The sequence below is a fragment of the Lonchura striata genome, chromosome 7 (assembly GCF_050655825.1).
Source record: "Lonchura striata isolate lonStrDom1 chromosome 7, ASM5065582v1, whole genome shotgun sequence".
Taxonomy (NCBI): domain Eukaryota; kingdom Metazoa; phylum Chordata; class Aves; order Passeriformes; family Estrildidae; genus Lonchura; species Lonchura striata.
Genome location: NC_140709.1, coordinates 16,593,499 through 16,615,950, shown reverse-complemented (window position 1 = coordinate 16,615,950; position 22,452 = coordinate 16,593,499). Strand labels below are relative to the sequence as shown.

The following is a 22,452-nucleotide window of genomic DNA, read 5'->3' as shown; positions in this document are numbered from 1 at the left end:
GTTTTATAGTGAGGTTAGAAGCCTTGTGATTTAGGGATTAATTTTTAAGTATATTGTGGTAAAATTTAACCTTTGAACTTTGTTTCAGCCCTTCTAGTATATTTTCAGCTAATATAAGTAAAATTTGAATCTGAGCATTCATGATAGATGCTTTAAAATTCTTAGCCAGCTCTTAGCTGACCTACTTTTGCATCAGGGCAAACCTAGGAATTATTAAAAAATAGCAGAATGAGAGCTATCTTCTTTTTTCCAATTTTAAACGAATATTGCCTCTGAACCAGCTTATTAGCCAGATGTGATCTTCAGTGCTCTTTTATGAAGTTAGTTAGATGATACTTTAGTAATGATACTGTCATGCATTCTTGTTGGGTCAGATGGCCTGGTTCAAAAAGAGAGCCATAAACACATCTACAAATTTGTTAACTAAAGAAAATATTACCAGTATAATCTTTTGATAGAATTCTGGTACCTCTTAAAGGAAATTTATTTTTAGTTTGAAAATTATATACTAATTTAAAAAACCTAAAATCTAGTAATCTCAGAGGCTTATTTAGTAAAGTAGTCTGATAGAAATCTAACAAATCTTTTATAGTTATCCACTAGGTACAGATTTTTTTCAGATGAGATATTTTCCACAGCTTCTCAGCTAAAGAGAACAGTTAAGCTAACAACATAAATGTCTTTGGATGGATTCCAGGGCAACAAAATGGAAACCATATGTTTCATACTTAATGCGTGTTTCATTACAGCCATGACACAAATATACATGCTTACTGGAAAACACTTGGGTTTGTTTTCCTTTTATAAGGTTTTATGTATGCTTAACAAAGACCATTTATTTAATATTTAGGTTTTAGGTGATTACTTGAAAATATGCCCCAGATTTTTCAAAGTTCAGTTTGCCATCTTATGATTATGGTATCTAGATAGGAGAGGCAAAAAGAGATTTTGAAGTAATGTGAATTCATTTTCTTAATGAACTTTGATGTCTGATTTAATTGTTTTCTTGAGTACATGGAGAAGGTCTAATATTTAATATAGTAACCTAATGAATAGTTTCTTAATCTTTTTTATAGTATATATTTCTGATTCATTTCCTCTGACAGTTGCAAGATCGGTAATATTTCTTCTTGTTAACATTAATGAAATAATGTGCACCAAAATATTCTACAGTTTTGGATATTTTTCTGACCCTGTGTCAAGCTTGATGACCTGTGGGAAACCTGTAACTATGAGGTTTGCACTCCAGCAAAACTTGTTCTGCTGCTTAACTCAAACACTCTCTCTGCTTCTCCTGCAGAGAGAGTGTTTGAGTTATTAAAAAGACCAACCCCAAAACCAGCACAATGAACAGTACCACAACACACAGTCACTAGTGACTATGAATTTGAGTGTTTTGATTTTTGTCTGTTTTGAGCCATTGGATTTTTTTTCCCCCCCTGGGCAATGCTGCTCTCCTTTTGTCTGAAAAATCCTAACTCTGCTTAGATGCTCCAGATTGGGAATGGCCAGTCAGAGTTGCTTTGGCAAGATATGTAAATCACACCCTTCACATGCAAGGCACTATAAAAGTTTGTGTTTGTGTGTTTAGTATTTTATCCTTTTGCATGTGACCACCTGTGCCATGGGGTGGTGGTCCTGCAGTGACACTGCTTCAGGCTTAAGCCTGAGTGGCACAGAGAAGGATTTGAGGAGTTTCCTGCTTGTCTGGGCAATCGATTTCCTTGCTGACCACCACAGCTGCTGCAGTTTTAAAGAGGAAATCCCATGCCTGTGGGGTGATTTATCCATGGGAAAGTGTTGTAATTACTCTGTGCCCAGGGTGTGAGGAGCAGCACAGCTCCTCAGTGCTCTCATCCCCCCAGACATGGTTCCTGACACACAGCAGCTGAACAGGGGGGAAAATGTTCTTGCTGAAGCCACATACTGACTCTGCCATAAAGTCCTTTTTGCAGTGTCCTGCTGTAGCTCTAGGTCAGTGAGATAAAAACTACTCATGTCAGCAAGTTCATCTGCAAATCCTACTTTAGTGGAAGCGGTTAAAATTTTTATATATTAAAATTTTTGTTGTTTTGTAGCGGTAACTTCAAATTACAGTTATGTTATTTTAAAAAATATTAAGTAGTGAATTACATTATGATTATGGCTATGATGATGATTATTATTATTATTTTCCTACCCATGGGGTAAAATCATACTGTATTTGGCAGTCTGCTTCCAAGTTGATCTGAGTTGAGAAAAATCCCACTTGCTCTGTTTTGCTACTGCTGAGCAGAGTGGGAAGGCCCAGGACCCAAGATATGACTTCAGCCCAAACCCTGCCAGATCTGTTCCAGGGGTCACTGTTGGTGGAGAAGTGGCCACCACTCAGGAGATGCCACAATAATGGAACCCTGTGTCAGTCCATTGCTCATGAAATACCGTATCTTTAGCTATTCTGCTTTTTCTGAGATCTGAATTGGGAACCTTTGACTAAGACAAAGCCTGGAAAGAGTTTTGCTTTGTGCTGGTTACCAGTGTCTTCTGGTCACTGCTGAAACAAATGTTTCTGATGTTTCCTTTTGGCCAGAAAATGTGGCTAAGACCTCACATAGTATGATAATTGCATAGCCAGGGGATGGGAGTAGGTTTTGGATGGAAATTTAAAATGGATTTAACAAGCTCTTGCCCTTCTCCTCTTTTCCACTTGAGTATTGCTAGTGGTAAGTTCATCTTTTTCAGGGCGTGTAAGTGGCTGTGGAAGGGGATCAGATGATGTGAGCTCTACTGATAACCAATGTGTTTCAGGACCCACCAGTACAAACCAGTAGGTTAGCTCTTACTCAAGAGATCAAATACATGTCTTACAAGAGTAGTGTTATTTCTAAACTAGTTTGTAACTACTGGATGTCCAATTTTTATTCTGATTCATTTTAATTTATCAAAATTTCTTTTCTTAGTTTATGTTCTTGCTCCTAGAGGAGTGATTATAAACCAAGAATCATAAGTTCAAAAGCTGTGATTTCATAGACCTGTCTTAGGTAAAATTAGTAATAGTATTGAAAAGTTCTGACCATTTCGTTTGTTAGAAAAGTTGTGGTTGCTGTCAGTGATTCTTCTGAGAGCCGTCTTCTCTTCCCACAACACCACAAGTAAAAGTGAGATAATTCTAGGTTTCTACAGAGCAGGCAAAAAGGGACTTTGTGTATAGGAAGATAGATGCACTCAGAAAATCAGCTATATATTGGTATTTAGAATGGAGATTTAAAATACTGATACTTTGTAAGGATGTTTTAGAAGTGGTGAGGTATAAATGCTATGGAGATACCAGACACCTAAGTTCTCATAGGCTTTTGACTTTGAGGTTAACATAAAGCATCCGATTCACTGCTCGGACCAAGTTCTGTCTCATCAAATGGTGGTAACTGAATTCACCTGTAGCTTCTGAAGCAACTGTTTCAAATGGAAAGTTGACTAATTCTTACTTTCTGGGTGCAAACTAATGTATAAATATAAAAGGTAAAAAAGAGCTACTAAGTAAGATAGTTACTAAAACCCATCTTCTCATCTTTCTGACTAGCAAACATACAACAGGAAGAGAATCATTGTATTTCTAGCCCAGATAAAGTCAGCAAGAGAATATCTAAATTATACTGACAGCAATGTAGAGCTGCACAAGCCAGCTAGAATACCAGTGTGGTTCTGCCAGCACAGACTTCATTGGGTGTTAACTCCTTCCTGGCATGGCAGGGACATTTGTACAACCAGATTGTCCATCTCCTGGTAGGTTGACAGATTTCTGAGATAATAGTGAAAGGCTTATATCTACATGAGGAATTACCACACAAGAAGAATTAATGGACATTCTCACAACTGAACTCCAACCATGTGTTGAAAATTAGTGTACTGTCCTCTCTTTAAAATGGTTTAAGCCATCCAAATCCAACACAGCTGTGATGGACTCAATGACCCTGATTCTCTACACTTTGTTGAAGACCTTGTCTTCTTGTGTCTCTTCAATTCTCTCTTTCCTCATGAGATTTGTAGTTCTCCTATATGTGCACCTTCACTATAAGATAGTCAAGATAATGTATGACTTAAAACGGTTGATTTTCATTATTTTCCAGTTTCTGTTTTCCTGGGGTTTTTTTCCTATGGAAGCATAACCTTTAGAAAGCATATACTACTTGCAATAGAAGCCATGAAAGTAGTCCACAGACATGGAAGATTTCTGTGGTCAGTGAGCCTTGTTAATTTGAGACAAGGAATGCTGTTCTATGTACTAATGTGCATTTTTGTGGGAAGACTCACTGTTTATCCATTCAAAGATTTCCCCAGAGTTGCACATTTTTAGGACTTAGAACTTCAGATTTATAATGTTACAATTTCCTCCTCCCTAAAACCTTCGCTTCCGCTGACACAATGAAGTGTGGTCCTGCTTATTTTTATTAGCTCTCACATCAATTTATCACTAAATACTTTCAAGTATTTTAAGCTTGTGCAAAAAAATAGGGCCATCTTAACAATTGTTTCTTATTTGAATTGTGTCAGAATAACAATGTGCTGACAATGTAAAGGATGGTCTCCCATCACATACTGATTTCCACCATTCTTAAGACACAATTTGTGTTTTCTGGAGTGGACTGCAGACCTTCAAAACATCAGAGCAAATTCTGAAGCTTGTAACGTGGGAGTGGGTATTAGCTCTATGATTAATATGAGCCCATTGTCGGAGTTCATGTTGATCCTCTCGAGTGCAGAGATGACCTGAATTTGCAATCTTAATATTTTTCACTCATGGTTACTAAGGCAGAATTGTGATGTACTCTCCATGTGCAGGTAGCTTTATCTTTCTTTCCTAAGCTCTTACACCTTAAACTTAATCTAGGTGACTTTTTTCCCAAGTGTGTTTGGAAAAGAGGAATTGTCACATCATATAAAGTGTGAACTTAGGGACGGAAAAGCTGCTTAGCTGCTTGTCCTCATCTCTGTAGCAGAAATCAAGGCTTTTCCACATCTAATAGGCATAATGTATTGAAGGCAGCTCTTCCTTTATGTTGCTGATGAAGAACATGGTTTTAAATGAGCAAAAATGAGAAACAGCTAACTTTTTTGAGGTTCAGTAATGTATTGCTTATAGTACATGTCTTCAGTGTGACAACCTTCAGGAGAATTAAATCAGTTTTCATTCCTACAGAGCAAAGTAAGAAAAATAGTTTAGGTTACCATGGTAGCTAGTGCACTTAATCTAAGTGGAGAAGTAGGTATGTTGCAATTTTTTTGTTCTGCATCTGGGCTTCTGAATGCCAAAGAACAGATGACAGGCAAACTGGAGCTAACTCAAACAGATTTCTACAGCACTTTTTAGCAACTGTCTTAAACAGTTTTCTTTTTACCTAGTTTATACTACTTTTTGTAGGTAATAGTATTAAATCTTACTGTAACAGATTTTAGATAAATATAATAATTTTTTTTCCTTATAATTGTAAAAGTTCTTAAAAATCATTATAAAATAAATTGAAGGTAAGCCAAATTTTGCTTACTTGGGAGCCACATGACTATCACTTCAGGAACTGCAAAAATAGACAGTTAACAAACACTTACCTTGAGTAAAGAGCTTCAACCCACAAAAGTCTTATGTCAGTTTCTAAGCTGTGCTGTGGCTTGTTCTGACAAGCGTCTGGTGCCTTCTTTTGAGCTGTGGTGGGCTCATTCAGGGCTCTCGGGGAGCACCTTCCTGCCCTTCTAGCAAAGAGAAAGCAAAATCACTGCAAAATAAAGGAATGTATTACGAAGAGATAGATTGATCACAATGCTTGTTGTAGTTAAATTCTTCTTCTTAATACAGATATGCCTGTAAAAATAAATTTAAATGTTTAGTGTATTAATCATATGCAGTTTTGGAGAACAAGTGGAGATTATGGTAGTGATTTCTCCCTGAATTGTGTGGTTAACAGTCTGTGGTTAGACAGCATTAAAACTGTGGCTAAAACAAACATATTTCAGTGAGACACTGGCCAATTGTAAATTTTGAAGTAGTATCTATAGGAAGGCAGACAAGCATTTAATCCCTTCGCTATCAGGCAGAGGATCTTCCTTGCTGTGAGCAGTGCCTAGTCACATGTTTCTGAATGGCTGTCTGTTCACTCTGACCTTACACAGAGCAACAGAAAACAGATGTCCTTGCGTTTTGCCAAGTTTCTTTCTTGCAATTTAGGAACAATTCCACACGCACAGGGAGGTTTTTATTAATTTCTTTCAGATGATCATAGAGCACTTCACATTATGTAGGAATCCTGATCACCTCTTTCTTCAGAAATAAATATTAATTAAATATCCCTGTTATAAGGGATTTAATATTAATTAAATATCCCTGTTATAAGGGATGCTGTATCTTGTGATCTTTGGGAGCTCTTTGGGAAAAAGCAGCATGTTACTCTGCAGGAGCTCTGTTCTCCATCTTTATATTGTTATGTTCTGGTAGAGAACTTCTGGAGACACAGCTGAAGGTGTTTGGAGAGAAAAGACTGATAGAAACTTGATGACTTACATTGCTAAAAACAAGACTTGCTAGTTTCCTCAATAATACGGATACTTACAGTAGCCCACAGATTCCCTGACGTTGCCCATAATCTGAAAATGCTGAGCAATTTCAGCATCTTTCAGGATCTGCTGAAGGTTCTGTTAACTAAGGAAAACCCTGCATGAGCTATGAAGACACTCAAATTAAGCAGTTTTCCTAAACTGTATAGAATGAAAACAAAATACTCAGTAGATTATATGTTAATGGAGGCTTGCTTCCCAAAATTAGGCACTGACTTTAGTAAATATTTTTGATCATTTCCGTAAAATAATGCAAATAATTTCAAGAGATTTAAGGTATATAAGGGGAAAGTGGCTTATACAATTCAATGGATTTTAAGCAGAGGAACACCTACTTTAAATCCTAAGAATAATTACAGTGTATAGGCAGGGTTTGAGCTGAGTTATGCTGGAAGGTATTTTTATTGGTTTAACTTTTTTTTTCCCCTTAATTCCAGAAGGGGAATTAAAAATTCAGGTATCAAAGGAATTATTTTTCTCTTTTAACATAGAATAGTAATAACACTGTGAATTAAGCAATGGTGAGACAAGTTTGGGTAATGAAAAAATTCACAAAACTTAAAGTATTAAACTCCTGCTTGCCAGAGAGATAGAGGGACGACTTAAATTGTTTGTCTTTCTCATAACTTTGAGTTTTAACTGTTAACCTGTAACCATTTGCCATGACAAAATCTTGTATAAAGGCAAACATTGTTTGTACAGCACCTTCTGTGTAAGACAACACAGAGATGGAAGGCAAATCCTAGTTGTGGCTACTATTTGGAAGTCAGCTTGGAAACCCAATGTGTTCCAAGGCGAAGGAGCTAACTTGCTGCTTGCAATCTTCCAAAATGTACCCAAATATCTGTTTCTAAGTTTAATAGCCTTCTGGACATGACAGAAGCTGTATTAGTGAAATAAGTTATTCACAGGAAGAGAGGAAGTGTTTTGCACATTAATTGGTATGTCTTCCACTGTCAAACTGTATAAAATTCCAAATACACTCTAGAAGAAGTTCAGTCTTGTTTTGCATCTATGCCAACAGTAGTAGGGGTTGCAAATGAGTATTGTAAGTGAGCCCTTTTGTGAACCAGTGGCAGTCTCTTTCTTTTCTTGAAAAGTGAAGAAGTGGATTAAATTAATCTGTCCTGACCTAGTTGGACTTGGTGATCTTTATGGGTCCCTTCCAACTGGAGATATTCTCTGGTTCTGTGATTTATCTTTATAGCTGAACTGCTGCTGTTCCCCAGGGTGGCCGTGGGTTTGCACCTGCAGTGCAGATACCACCTTAATGCACTGTGGAATGTGTTTGTTGGCATTTCAACTATTTTGCTGGAAGAATTACAGATGGAAGAAATTTCAAGTTGTATTCCAGGATTTTTGCAAGACATCCTCATCTGCTGGCAGCTTCTTTGCTTTTTGTTTCCCTCATTTGCCTTCCATCTTCACCAGTTCTAGGTATGGACATGTGTAGAAGTGTCTTCAAACTTCTCTTTGTTTGCTGTGGTCTGTGTGTTCCATCAAAGAATCAAATCAGAAGTAACTGAATCACTGGGAGTATTCAGGCTGAACTAGACTGATGTGGAGATGGGGTCAGGAAAACAGAAGTCGTTTCCAGTCTGTCATTCAGCATGTACCTCACCAAAACCTAATAATTAATAATGCAAAATCCAGATTGTTTCATGGGCCACAAGTAAAATTTTTCCATCACAAAATGCTTTCTGTTCAAAGAAAACAATTTCCTTAGAACAATTTCCTCAGATGCACTTCATTTTCTCTTTTTTCCCCAAGAGCTTTGTAATGTGGGTTAGTGGAGAAGTTGCTAATCTCCTTCCAAAGTGCAGCACTGCCTTCCCTAGCAGCAGTGTTACATGATCCTATGGCAGGAAGTTTTCTCTGGTAGGTGGATAAGTACAAGCATCTAGTGCCCAGCATGTGCAGTGAATGGCATCAGATCTTTGTGCCCCTTTGGCAGGGAAAGTTCATGGTCTCATCCTGAATACAGTGCCAGGATAATGGGGGAGTCTGGTGAGCCCTGGGCTGCGACAGGAGCCCGAAAGAAAGGGAGTGAGCTCTGCCCACTTACCTGAACAGGTTTCTCTGAGTTTCTGCACTTGTCTGAATTTCTTTCTCTGTTGGGTGATTCAGAATGTAGTCTTTTGGTTGGTTGGTTGGTTTTTGTTCTTTTGTTTTTTGGTTTTTGCATGCAAATTACACTGCTCCTACTGTGAACAAAATGGGGCCTTTTTTATTTTTTCAAATGTTAGACTTTAATGAGAATACTTTTTTACTTTCTGTTATTCCAGAATAAAAAACACTAGGAAATTAAATAAAAATATGCAAAGAGTCTGACTTTCTAGCTGATATACTGTTTTAGATTATTTAGGGGAGTTTTAGAATTTTTGCCTGCAATATATTTTACAGCCTATAATAAAGAGTAAAAAATTCAAAACTATTCCTTTCAAATACTATTTGGAATTTCAGAAAATCTTGCTATGGCTACAAGTGCAATTTTGTAATGCCAATGCCTGAAACCTTCTTTAAAGCTTTTGCTAATATAGCTCATTAAAGAAGGAAGTTAAGCCTGCACATCTCAAGGTGCAAAACAAAATTGCCTAATGCTATCTAAGTAACAAACCAGTTCTAACCCTGTGAAAGCTGTTCATCTCACATTCCTGCCTGAGGAAATTTGAGCTGAATGTGAAGATGTAACTACTGTAATGCTGCCCAGTAATTAATATTAATGGCAGCTATGGCCTCACAGTGAATCCATTTTCTTGTCTTCTCCTTCTGTTGAGTTTTCTAATATGAAAAAGAATTTAGACATCCTATGTTAAGATAATTTGAACCCCAAACTTGTCTGTGCACTGTATAGATTCAGTGTTATTTTGGAAGGGAGATGTCTCTACTAGGTAACAAAAGAAAAATACAGGGTAATCAAATGCCATTTGTAATGGACCATAAAGGGGCCAATGAGGGGGTAACACCTGGGAGCTGGAAAAGATTGCTTTGTAAGGTATGTGGGATTTTGGTGTGGCTAGGAATTACAGTCATACCAGTGGCAGAGGCATGCACATCAGGAGGATGGAATAGAAGAACATTTCCCTCCTATAGGTCTTTTATTCCAATTTCTTTAAAAACCTTTTTGGAAAACTTCAGAACATTAACTTTTTGGAACTGAATGTGAGGCTTGGGGTAAAAATGCAAATAAGTAAAGATATTTCAGCCTAGAATTTGCTTCTCCATTTTTAATTTTCATTAGTTTTTTTTTTTTTGTTTGTTTGTTTTGGGTTGTTTGTTTTTATTTTTGCCTTCTCCTAGAAAAACTAACCCAAACTGAGAGGTGATATCCAGGATGGTGAGTTAAAAAAATTATGCAATATGCTACTAAAAGTACTGAGATATTATTAAGATAAAGGGAGCTTAAGGACAAACTGATGCTATTTTGCATGAGAGGATATCTCCATCCATCCAATATAATCACTATAAGAAATGCTTCAATGGCAAGAGGCAAGTGTTGAGTTTTTGTATAGTTTTGTTTTTGTTGTCTGGTTTGATTCAATCTACCCTGCAAGCCAGTCAGCCCTCTTGTACAGAAGGAAAATACATTGTGGACTATGCCTTCAAATATGTTGGGACCAATAAATATGTTGGGACAATGGGCAGAAACTGATGCACAGTGAGTTCCACCTGCAAATGAGGATGAGCTTTTTTATTGTAGTGCCTGAGCACTGGAATAGATTGCCCAGAGAAACTGTGGAGGGTCCCTCACTGGAGATATCCAAGAACTGTCTGAACACAATCCTGTGCATGGTCCTTTCCAACCTTACCCATTCTGTGGTTCTATGAAAATTGTGTATGTATATAAATAAAATTGATTTCAGATCATATCACTGCTTATGCCAGAAAGGTTCTACTGAATGTAGGCATCATGCAATGACTTAAATTTGTACCAGGGTAACAGTGGTGACATCGAAGTTCTGCACAACTTTAAGGACTATGTCATATCCATCTGTGTAGATCAAGAGCGTGCTTCAGTTCAGAGCATGGGCAGTGATCACCAGCATGAAAGAGATGCTCCCTTGCCACAGCTGGGAAATCTGTAGACAATCACTGGAAATCATCAATTTCAACAAAAAGGTTTCTTTGAGGTGTCATTTCATGGCACATACATAGATAACACAAAGTAGTGAGTAGTCTAAGATCAGGGGAATGGCAAAGATGTGGCGTGGCTGCATTTGTCTCCTCCCTAATTGCCCATCTCCTGGTTGCCCCTCCTCTCTTATTTTGTCTGTTTCTAGAGGAAGTTTTTGGAAGACTTTTGTATTGTCTGAATGTATAATGTAAAAGTTTGGTGAAAAGTCAAAAATGCTCATGTGTGGAAGGCAACGACAGTGTCCCACTTGGTTCTATATCACTCTATTTTGGTATCATTATGGCAATATACATACTCTTAAATCCATTTTCTCATTTTTTCCTCATATGATTTTCTGCTTGTCATCCCAATCTTTTCTCTTCTTAATCTACATCAGGCTTTCTTAGTGCTTTCCACCACTCTTGCAATTCTTGTCTGCTAATTTCTTTCCTTTACCTAATTTTTACTTTTTTTTTCCTTTCAGAAAAATTTGAAACATGGAGTTTTAACATGGACTATAAACTAGTTAATTATTCACCTTTATCTCTACTTAAAAATGTCAGTGTCAGCAGTAATAGGAGAAAGGGAACTTTCTCAGGAATGCTACAGGCAGTGGCAGAAGATGGAGGTCACAAATACTAGGAAAGAACAGCCTTTACAAAGGGCCTGATAAGTAAAAATCTGCACCAGAAGTCATATGCAATTGTTGTTTTTAAATTCAAAATGACAGTGGCAACAACAATAACAATTGATTTTAATTCTCTTTCAGCAACAAGAACAAGACCCAACTAACTTGTACATTTCCAATCTGCCTCTGTCAATGGATGAGCAGGAGCTCGAGAACATGCTGAAGCCCTTTGGGCAGGTTATCTCCACCAGGATACTGCGGGACTCGAGTGGGACAAGCCGTGGCGTTGGCTTCGCGAGGTACCTCGGTGCTCTTAGCCATGCTGGCAGCCTTTTTCCTTGTTTTGATTAAAAAGGCGAGAAAGAATAGGTGGAAAAGGTAGAAATTCCTGAAAATTATAAAGTTGGTAAAGAGAAGGAAGATTGAAATGGGGTTATCCAGCAGGGTTTTGTTAATTCTTCCTTTGGTAGAGCTGTGTCTCTTCTTGCTTAGATAGCTAAATCTAAATTTGTTGCTCTTACTGGACAATTATCTAGAGTAAGAATTCACTCTAAACCACTTCCTTCTCTTTTCTGTACTTCTCCTTCCTCCTCTATCTCTGAGCCAGTAAGCAAGGGTTACATGATGCTTTGCAGAGACTTCTCCTGACTTCTGGCTTGTGAATTTTGAATCCCAAGCAGCAGACCAGAAGGAAGAACCAATTCTTCCCCACCCCCACACCTTTTTTTTTGTTTTTCTTCATTAGTTCCTTGGAGAAAATGAACTCATCATTGCCCTTTGAACATCAGCCCTTTGAATTTTCAGGCTCATTAACATGATGTCAGCTGGGAAAGAAAATATTTTTATTCACTTAGAGTAAATCTCATCTTAAAATATTTGTGTGCTAAGTCAAATATCTCACCCAAATCAACAGGAACAAATATTTTCCATAAATTAGTAAATACGTCTTAAATATTATGTCCATATGAGTCTACTTTTTCTCTAGTTAATTTAGTTATTTTTTCTGAGATCTATTAATCACAGTCTTTTCTGTGATGCTTTTATTTATGTAAGTCCTGCTTTAAACCTAGTATAACAATCAAAATTTTGAGGCTTTAAATTGAAGGTTTCTTTTATCAGAAATAAAAACATGCTTCAAGCAAAGAATTGGGATTCTCAAAACATGTTATAAAATCTCTGTGAAATCAAATTTTAGTAATTCATATGTTCAGCCAATATTACAATAGCTCTGTATTTGAACAAATATCAGAATCTAAAATTAGTGCACAGAAAAGAACTGAACAAATTTATCCCCTGATGTGGCCAAAATTTTTAGGGGTTGTTTTTCCTATGAGTTGGCTGGGAGATAGTTCATAGCACTGTGATTTTTATTTTTCTTTTTTTTTTAATCTCTCCTCCCACCGGCCTCCTGACCCCCACACTTCATATGCTTGTCAAACTATCAAGTTTCAAGAAGGTATAACAAAGGAACAAAATTAGAAATAATAGAACACTATTCATTATTTAAAAGGGGAAAACTAGCAAATTTGGGCTTTGCTAAAATTTCTTCTTGCCCCCTTTAAAAAAATAAACAAGTGTTTGTAATATTTTTGGGACAAAATTAACTGGGCATTTTAATTTAATTAATATATATGTGTGTTTTATATGTAGCTTTCACTTTTTGGTACTGTGAAGGGTAAAATCCACTAACACCCACTATAAAATTCAGTTGCCATTTTGAATTCATTCAGTCTCTTCTTCCTAAACTTGTTTATCACCTCTACCTTGAATCAGTGGTATGGTAGGAAATATGGTAGGATATATTTTTTCTAATGTAACTAGAAGTGTTCTGAAATCATATGCAAAAGTTAAAATGACATGTGACTTGTGTGTATCCAAAATCTCACTTGTATTGAAGAAATTAAAATAGAATAGTTTTAAAGTACTTTCTCAATAGTTTCTCCATTATATATACATAAGTGAAGTTATTTTTTTATGTGTTTATTTATATACATAAATATAGGATACATAAGTTCTAGGATAAGTATTACATCTCTATCTAATTAGAACTTCTTTCCTTCTACAAGGGGAACATTTTTCTTGTATTGGAAAATTCTTGGATAATTACTGAAAGTTAAAATTTTCCAAGAACCTGTAGCCATTAAATAAATATTTTAATTTCTTGCCTTTGGGAAACTTTTATTAGGTTAATTGGGAGTAATGTATTTTATCAAGTCCAGACTTGAGTCTGAAACTAAATTATATTGTTTGTTTCATGTGAGACAAAAAAAATTAGATTTCTTTGATGCAGATCCAATAATCCAGAACTTCAGAAAATTCTCTAGGAGATATTTTTGGAATCATTAGGAAAAACCTCTTGTTCAGTCTGGCTTTTTGGTAATATTGGTTGTTATCTATGCTTGTATTTTGTCAGCCTGTGCAGAAAGGATGTCAGAATTAAAAAGGTGCCAAGACTTAGGGATTTTTAGTCCTGGTTGTTTGCTGCTGAGGCCATTGGCCTAATTTGTGGATATGAATTACAGAACTTAATGAGCAAATAAAAAGAAATTATCTGTTTGACATTAACCAAACATCATCTTGCAGGCAGCTGCAAAATCAGTTATTTTAAAATATATTTTGTTGTAATTGCACATCTGAGTCGTTCAGTGTGACTGAGTCCAAGGTGACAGTCGGGGCTGGCACATCCTCGCTGCAGGTGAGCCCTTCTCAGGCCAGCAGGAGCTCTCCTCCCTCTGCCCAGCCTGCTGAGTCTAGATCTGACAGCATAAGTGCACAAACTGCTCAAGATTTTGGATACATTCTCAGTAGCCATCACAGCTATGCTGGTATTGCCTCCTGTTTGGAACTTGGAGACAATTAAATAAGAGCCAGGTGCATCATTTAGTGGAGATGATGTATGTAAGCTAAAAGCTGCCAAGTCAGTTTGGGTCATGCAGTCAGGCAGGTTTATATTTGAGTTTATTACCCTTAAACTGTACAGACAGCTCTGAACCCTCTCTTAAGAGTGGCATTAACCTTTGCTGCATGCAGCATGGGCACTAAGGATTCAGCTATGAATGATAGTGAGTCAGTCCTTCTGCTTCTTTCAAGACAAGAGAGGTACTTGAGGCAGCTTGGACACTGACAATATAATTTCTGAGTAAATAAGAGTATTATTTTCAGTTTGGCACTGACTTTGGTCTCAGAGTGCATAAAATGTTAATTGAGTTTGGCTTTACCTTCTGAAATTATATGTTCTTAGAAAACTTCTTCTCCATTGTTCACACATGAGAAAGCAAGCCAGAGCAGTGAAGAGGGGAAAAGCAAGAAATTTGATTTGAGAAAAAGCAAGAAATATGCTTAAAAAAAAAAAAAATCACAAACATGGGAATCTGGTTGAGTGTTTAATTTATGTAAATTATTCTTTATTTTCAAAGGATGGAGTCAACAGAAAAATGTGAAGCAGTGATTGCTCATTTTAATGGAAAATTCATAAAGACACCAGCAGGAGTTTCTGGTATGTTGCATATATTTCTTACAAGATGTATGAATGGGTTAGTGCTTACATGGTGGAAGCCTGTTACACTGATTGTTGTATCTGGCTTCTCATTTAGAGGCAAGCTTATTAAAATTAAACTATGTCTTTTTGGATGGCTGTAGTGCTTGCTTGGAACACAGTATATCACTTTTCTGTTGTAAACCTTTTCTAAGAATCTAGTAGCATTCTCTCCTAGCAGAGAAACAAGCAGCTAAGTTGCCAGCTACGTACAAATTTACACGTAATCCCAGTTGAAGTGAGGAAACAAATATCTATCAGAACAGAATTTGGCTGCTTTTCCATGGACAGGGCTTTTTTCAGAGGCAAAAATGGGCTGGTTTTGTAATCTGTTGATGATTTTTTGGAAGCATTTTCAAAGAAAAAATTGCTTAGAAGAAAAATGGAATCTGCAGCAGTGCCTGGCATGATCATTCACTGGGGAGCTGCAACTCTCAAGTCAGGTTTTAAAGTCCTTCAGGAAAATGGAGGGAGGTCAGCATAGAATGCTGCTTCTAGAAATATTGTGCAAGGCAGAATTCAGAGAAGGCTTAGTACAATTTTCTTGTCACACCGAGTTCCTCATCTGTTTGTCTGCTTTGTCAGCATTGTTTCTAAGAGACAAAATGTATATTCCATGAATACTGAAAAATGAGGAGAGGAAATTCAATGCTGAGTAAAATAGAAAGTAAAGAGGACAATAAAGAAGGAAAGAACACATGCCTGACATTCCAGGCAGCTTTCAGTAGGCATTTTATTGAGATACACAAGTGGGAATTTTAAAAATTACAGTGTTGATGTGGTTGCTGAAGCTGCCTTTATCCCACTGGTGAAATGTTCTGTGCAACCAGGCCCTGTCACAGAGGAGGAGGAAAGTAGCCCTCGGCAGGCAGACAAGAATGTGGCTTGTTTAGTAAAACTCCAAACATGCCTCATCCCTGAAAGATTGCTCCAGTTTGAGGCAGTCTGTGCTGCTGTAAGGATGGAAAATGCTTCAGAGCAGAGGAAACCACTCCCTTCAGCAAAACTAATCTAATGCAGTGTTTTGACTTCCCTAACCTTGCTTTCACAGACCCTTTCCACAGGGATTAATTGCTGATATTGTTATTTAGTTAAAACTTTGTTACAAAGCTTTGGTAAATTTAAGCACCTTGTTGCATTTGTTACTTAATATAATTTTTCCTTGTTACATTTAGTAAAAATGTTACAGACTATGTAAACAGACAGTAATGACACTAAGGAACTGTAACAGAAGCTGCCATTAGTGCTTTTTAGTTTGTTAATTTTTATTTCCACTTGCATTCTCCTGTTCTCAATGAATGAGCCATCAAGCACGTCATTGCTAATCATGCTCTGTCTCCAGTGGGTCTTTGCTGAAGCTGGATTTGCACCCTTACATGATGAGGTTCAACTAGGTCAGAATAAAAAGTTGCTGTGTGGAATTGTAGGAATGATTTTTTCAGTCTGAAAAAAACATTTAGCATAAAAATGTGATTAATTAGGGACAAGGAATTTGCAGAGAACTGTCCATTGAATGTGGAAACTACACAGGGGTCTCAAGATGCAATCCACTTCATAGGCTTGAACTTCTAATGCTTCCTTTGCAAAGCAGTTGTTCAGGCTCTGTCTAGAGCAAGTAAAGAAAAACACACCTCCAGAGGCTGTCCTTGCACTTACAAAGGGTGTCTAGCTCAGGCACTCAGAAATAGATACCTCCAAATGTTTGAAAGTCAGTTAAGTGAGATTGGACTCATCTTCCATGATACTGAAAATGAATCAAATAATCAGGTGCATAATGGAGTGGTGAGAACCTTGGTTTTTAAAGGCCCTCACTTTTGTTGTGTAGGGCACAGCCTCAGCTCTATGTTTCTGTGCTGGTGCTGGGAAGTTTCATTGCTCCTTGCAAAGGCTTTTATGGAGATCAAATTCTTCCCAGAGTTCCATACCACATAGCAAGCACCTGTCCAATAATGCAGCCTTAAATGAGAATTCAGTTTATGCATAACAGTTCACTGCAGTCTGCCAGGAAAGTGGGGTGGAGTCATGAGGCAGCTGTGATTTTGGACTGCCTGCAGAGAGAAAACTGGATGGTAATAGAAAAGCTCTTGAACAAGCAAAGATTAGGAAACTGTTTTGAAATAGATTAGTGACCATTGGGATTATAAAGAATCAACTTCAAACACATGCAAAACAAAATCATAAAACTGGATCTATGTTTAAATTAAAACATTGTGTCCTACAAACTTGGCTAAAATCAGCAAAGGGAGCTGGCTCTAGAAACACTGTTATCAGGATGAGGAGGGTAGGAGAGGTGGGCCTGTAGTGAAATAGGTGTGGGAGGAAGAACATTTGTTCAACAAAAACATGCTTTCATAATGCAGCTTTGTTATTTTAACTAAGTTTGGGCTTAAATGGAAGAATGGGTTAAACAGTTACAGAAAGCATAAATGAAACCTCCTCTGAAGCATGAGAAAACACAATGAATAAAACCTCTGAGAATCTGGGAAGGCTAGGGATTAACAGGTGTCAAAAGTGTCAGCTCCAGAGTTAGCTGAGTGACTGGGCACTGATGATGCTAAGCAAGCTAAACCCAGATATAACTGGCTATTAAGGCTTTATTTAACTTTATTAAATATATTCAGTATTTAGTGTGTCTTTGTTTATCTTCAGTAAAGAAGAAGGGTTAGCTCAGAGAGCAGTTTGAAATGCACTGCAAGTTGGTATAACCCTGAAACTCCTAGAAGTGATGTGTTGGTTTCACCATTTGTTGTTGGGCTTTGTCCTTTTTTAATGTTAAGTTATTGTATTAGTTGGTTGTGTTTCATGGGCTATGACTTCCTCTCCATTTTGTCACCAAAAACCAAACTCAGAACTTTAATTTTTGTACTTAATTATCTTCTCAACTATGATATATAACTATATATATAATTGTTATAATTTTAAAGTAACTTTTCCATTTAGTTTCACTTTCCTTCTTGAGTAACTATTGTTTTCAGTGAAGAATGTAATATTTAAAGCTTTTCTATTCTCCTGCGAAATGTATGACGTGAATTGGAGGAAACAGACCAGACTGGTATCAAGAGCCAGGAGCCAGCAGATGAGCAGTGAGAGCAGAGCAGCAGCATACTTAGCCTTCCTCCTATAAAGATGATAGTCAGTGTTCACTGGCTTTTAGTCTTGTGTTGGATCCATAGTGATTGTAGAAATTATCTTCTGGGCAAACTCTAGAAAGGCATCACAGTAGCATGTAGCTGTGTGGTGATACAGGAGAACAGTTATATTAAAAATTACCTAAAGCAGCTGTGCTGTAGAATATGTAAGATATATGTAAGTCTGAGTGTATTTATCTCTCTTACATTTAAAATAAGAAATACAGAAGTTTCAAAGTTACAGAAGTTTCATGCCTTTTCCATAGGCTTTATGGATTATTTAATATTTCTTTTACTGGAAAAGAGCTTAAATGATTTTGGCTTAATGAGTGTAAGGTAAAGAGCATCTTTGCTGAGCAGCCCATGTCATTTTTACTCCAGGAATGGCTGGTTATGGTGATGATACATAAAATCAAAAGTTATCCATGACCCACCCCTCTCTTCCCTCTTAGGGTAAAGATACTGGTTGTTCAGATTCTCTTTTAGGGGAGAAAATGGAGTGTGTAAAAGCCCTGCTCCTGCCTGTGTTCTTGACTAAACTGGGAAGAGTTCCACCAGGAATGATACACACTACAGTTTGAAATTATCAGGCCTTGGACATCTTTCTAGTGTGGGGAGGAGTGAAAATGGAGCCCTGAAGCAGCTGTCCTCTGTCAGTCATATTCTAGTGTTTCTTGTTTCTTACCTTTACAAGAGTATCCAGCACTGAAGATCTCCAGTGAATTTAACTTGACCATAAATTCATTTTTTCCTTCAATTATCATTCACAGATCCTTTAGAAAAAAACACATGAACCACAGCCTAAAACCACTGCTACAGGGTATCAAAGGCCAACAGTGTTGATGTTACTCCTGATTGTCACACTGAAGGCAGAGGAACAAAAATTTCTTTCTTTTGATCAAGACCTTGAGATTAGCTTAGCTGGTCAGAGCATGGTGCTAAGGTACCAGCACTGTAGGTTTGATCCCTGTATGGGCCATTCACTTAAGATTTAGACCTGGAAGGGACCCACAAGGATCATCAACTCTGAATATTTTGTAAAATCTATGAATTTCACAAAATAGAGGCTTTTACTGCTCTAACTCCCATAATTTGCAATTGCTGCTTAGTTTTAAGGAGCAACATACAATTAGAAGAGAAAAATGCTTCTTAAAACCACTCAAAATATCCTTCTGTGACAAATTATTAAATCTTGTATAAATTATTAAAGCAATGTAATCCTGAGCATTGTGTTTAAGTGAAGACTAGGATGGTAAAGAGTATAATATTTACTTTCTCTTTAAACATATAAAGCTACCCTGATCTGGGTTGCACAATTTCTTTTTTAATTCCCAAAGCCTTTGGCAAAAGTTTCTAGCTGTACAGGCTTGCTCTATCATTAGTGATGTTTTAATGTCAGAATTCATTGAGTCCCATATGCTTTGCACTAGAAAATAAGTAAGGAAAGTTTCTGAAAGATGCAGTTTAATTGAAAACTGATGAAAGGAACAGTATTTTAAAACTATTTTGTTGTATTTTTCAGTAACTGAAAGTAGGGTTTATTGAAAAGTTGATAAGATTAGCCATATAAAGTCAAGGGTGTAAGTAAACTCAAGGTCCAACAAAGAACATCAGTTTTGTTCTTGCATTTACAGTATCACCTGGTATAAATGTGGATACACTGAGCAAAGACAAACTGAATTCTAATGTACAGATGTGTGCAAAGTGTCTACAACAAGGAAGAATTTACTCTCTGGACTAATATTGCATTCACATGTCTCTTTTGTAAAAACATTAGCCATAGAGGAGAGTGATTTGGGGCAGGAAGAGATGGTCAGCACTTTCCACGCCCAAGTTCTAAAGCCCTGACCTGGTATTGAAGGCCAGGAAAGGTCGTGGTTGCAGATCCCCTCAGTAGCTGCAGCTGCAAGCCATTGGCAGTGCTGGTTTGCACTGGGTGTCAGAAGAGTGAGCATGTGAAACGTGGTGTCCCAGCTGCAAAAGCTGAACTCCACTGAAAGCTGTAGCCTTTTACATCAGGTACCTCTCCTCTGTGAATGCAACTCTGAATATTTGTACTGCGCCTCGGTCTTGCACATACAGGCAAGTCACTGAATGATTAATGATCTGCTTCATCACTGGGCCTGCATAGTTCCCAGCAATTAAACAATAAAAACGACTCTCCCTTCCTTCCTGTGCTACAAAAGATTGCTTAACTGGTCTGTAGGACTTGTGAGAGCTTTTTGTTCAAATATGTATCTGTCACATGCATGAGCTTATACACAAGAGAGAGAATGCGTTGCATATTCATGAAAACTATGAGAAAAAGTAAGCTAAAGAAATAAGGTTCAGATTTAATTTTGAAGAGAGTAAGGTCTGTGTTCATTCTTTGGTGGGAAGGAGATCAGTAGGTCAAGATAAACCCAAGAAGGTTTATCTGCTTCTCGTGAGCCTCCCTGCAGTGCCCATCAGTGATTGTGCTGTTGCAGGAATGAACAGCACAATTTATTATTCATTTATTTATTATTATTCAGGTCACGTGCATGGAAGAGCAGCCAAAAATTGCAGTTGGGCTTTCCACTGGAGCTATCCCCACTGTCAGCACTCAGATCTTGATGCAGAATCAAGGAAGGCAAATGCTGTACTGCCTTTGTGTACAGCACAGAAGTGCTGGTATTAAGTGGATGGTCTGCATGGAGTTCTTTTAGTGTGAGTTGGAGCATTCCCAGCATTTGATGGGTGCAGGGAAGAGTAAGGAAAGGTGGGAGGTCAGAGAAACAAGGGTTCCCATGGCTGGATCTGTGATCAGTCAGATGGAGCACTAACTTCTGGTAGAACACAAATAGCTCTTTAAATGGGTGGGTTTCTTCACTGATGCAGGTTTAGGATATTATGTATGCAAAATCCACTACATGTGTATGATTCTTACTCCATTTTTTATTCCTCTTTAAAATTGTCAGAGAATTTTTACAATGCAACACAGAAGATGTTTAGTCATCTAAATGTAGCTGTTTCCAGTTATCTACTGACAAAAAATTTATATTTATTCTTAAAATAGGTTTTTAGGAACATTTTATTCAAACAGATGAACAGATTTACTCTGATTTTTCTTTTTTTTATGAAAAGATCTTTATGTTGAGACAATGATGGGAAATGCAAGCACAAATGATGCTTTCTGAAAAGTTTTTTATAATTAATTGTACAGTTTTTTAATGAAACCATAATGCAGCTTTAAATAAAGCATTTACTACCTGTTACTGCTATAATACAGAATGACAGGGCCAGAAACATTTTTCTCATGTCTTTCTGTACTGTTCTCATGTCTGATAAATTGAATTTTGAAATGAAATTTTGATTTTTCATCCAATATTTTATAGTGTATATTTTGGAAGACACATATGCTCTTCACAAAAATAGATTTTTTGAAATAATGTAGAAGTAGATAAAGATATTCAACTTGGGGAAGAGCTTTTTTCATATAAGGCAGTTAATTTAAGTATTTGGCTTCCTCTCTCAGTGTCCCATGGGTTTTTGTTTTCCACACTGTTTAAAAACAATCAAAATTATTTCAGGCCGGAATATGATAAATTTGTCCATATTGGCTAACATATTCTGAGATTGCCTCCTCTTATTTCAGCAGAACTGTATGTGGACTAAGTTGATGTGTCCTTTGACCAAGGTTATTGGATATAGCTTTTTTAAATCAACATGAAATCATCCATTACCATATTGATATAGTACCCTTTTGCTCCAAATATACAGAAGTTGCTTCACATAATAGAACACACCAAAGCAAAACTCAGTTTTGGTAATGTCAGAAATCCCCTCAGAAATACCACGTTTTGAAGACAATATTTTCCAGTTTGTCTCCTACTTTAGGGTTTCTGTTATTTCCTTGTTCATTTAATCAATCATCCATAGGTCTCCTATATTTTTCCAGTGTCATTAACCTAACATTTTCCTGGTTTATTTTATGATTATAGGGTTTTAATTGCCATTCTCTGAAGGATAATACATTTAAAATTTATTCAGTTGTCATGTTTATTATTACAGTCTGACACTCCATAACATCACCCAGGTAGGAGAGGTCCAGGTCTCTGATGTGTGTGGTCAGTGCAGGAGATGAGACAGGGAACCACATACTGTCTCCCTTTTTTATAGAAAAAGCTGTCAAAAGATGTGTCATGCAGGAAGTGGATATTTTTCCAGTAGAAACAGAGCTAGTGTTTTAGGTGTGACATGCAAAGCCAGGGATGACTGGGCCATTAAAGCTTGTTTTGTGCTAAAGTTCTAAAAGTCAAGCTCTTTGCGAGGTTACGCATCCCTGAGGTTTTCAGTACCAATCATCTTTTGCAAATGCAGACAGGGTGAAGAGACATCAGCAGTCGCCATGGTTGTATTAATAGATTTTGTTGAAAATTTTTCTTGGGGTTGTTTTTTTGCAGGTGGCCTTCCCACCCCATGTGTTTACTCTGCATTTGGAAAC

At 37.1% G+C, this 22,452-nt stretch overlaps 1 protein-coding gene across 9 annotated transcripts in view; it reads left to right on the top strand.

The window, feature by feature from the left end:
* Nucleotides 1–22,452, top strand: part of RBMS1 (RNA binding motif single stranded interacting protein 1) — a 142,041-nt gene that overhangs the window by 104,526 nt on the left and 15,063 nt on the right. For all 9 annotated transcript variants that reach the window (XM_021526280.4, XM_021526281.4, XM_085585056.1 and 6 more), the window contains exons 5-6: nucleotides 11,466–11,623; nucleotides 14,741–14,820. In XM_021526280.4, coding sequence (XP_021381955.1) covers nucleotides 11,466–11,623; nucleotides 14,741–14,820 — 238 coding nt within the window. The remainder of the gene's footprint in view (nucleotides 1–11,465; nucleotides 11,624–14,740; nucleotides 14,821–22,452) is intronic.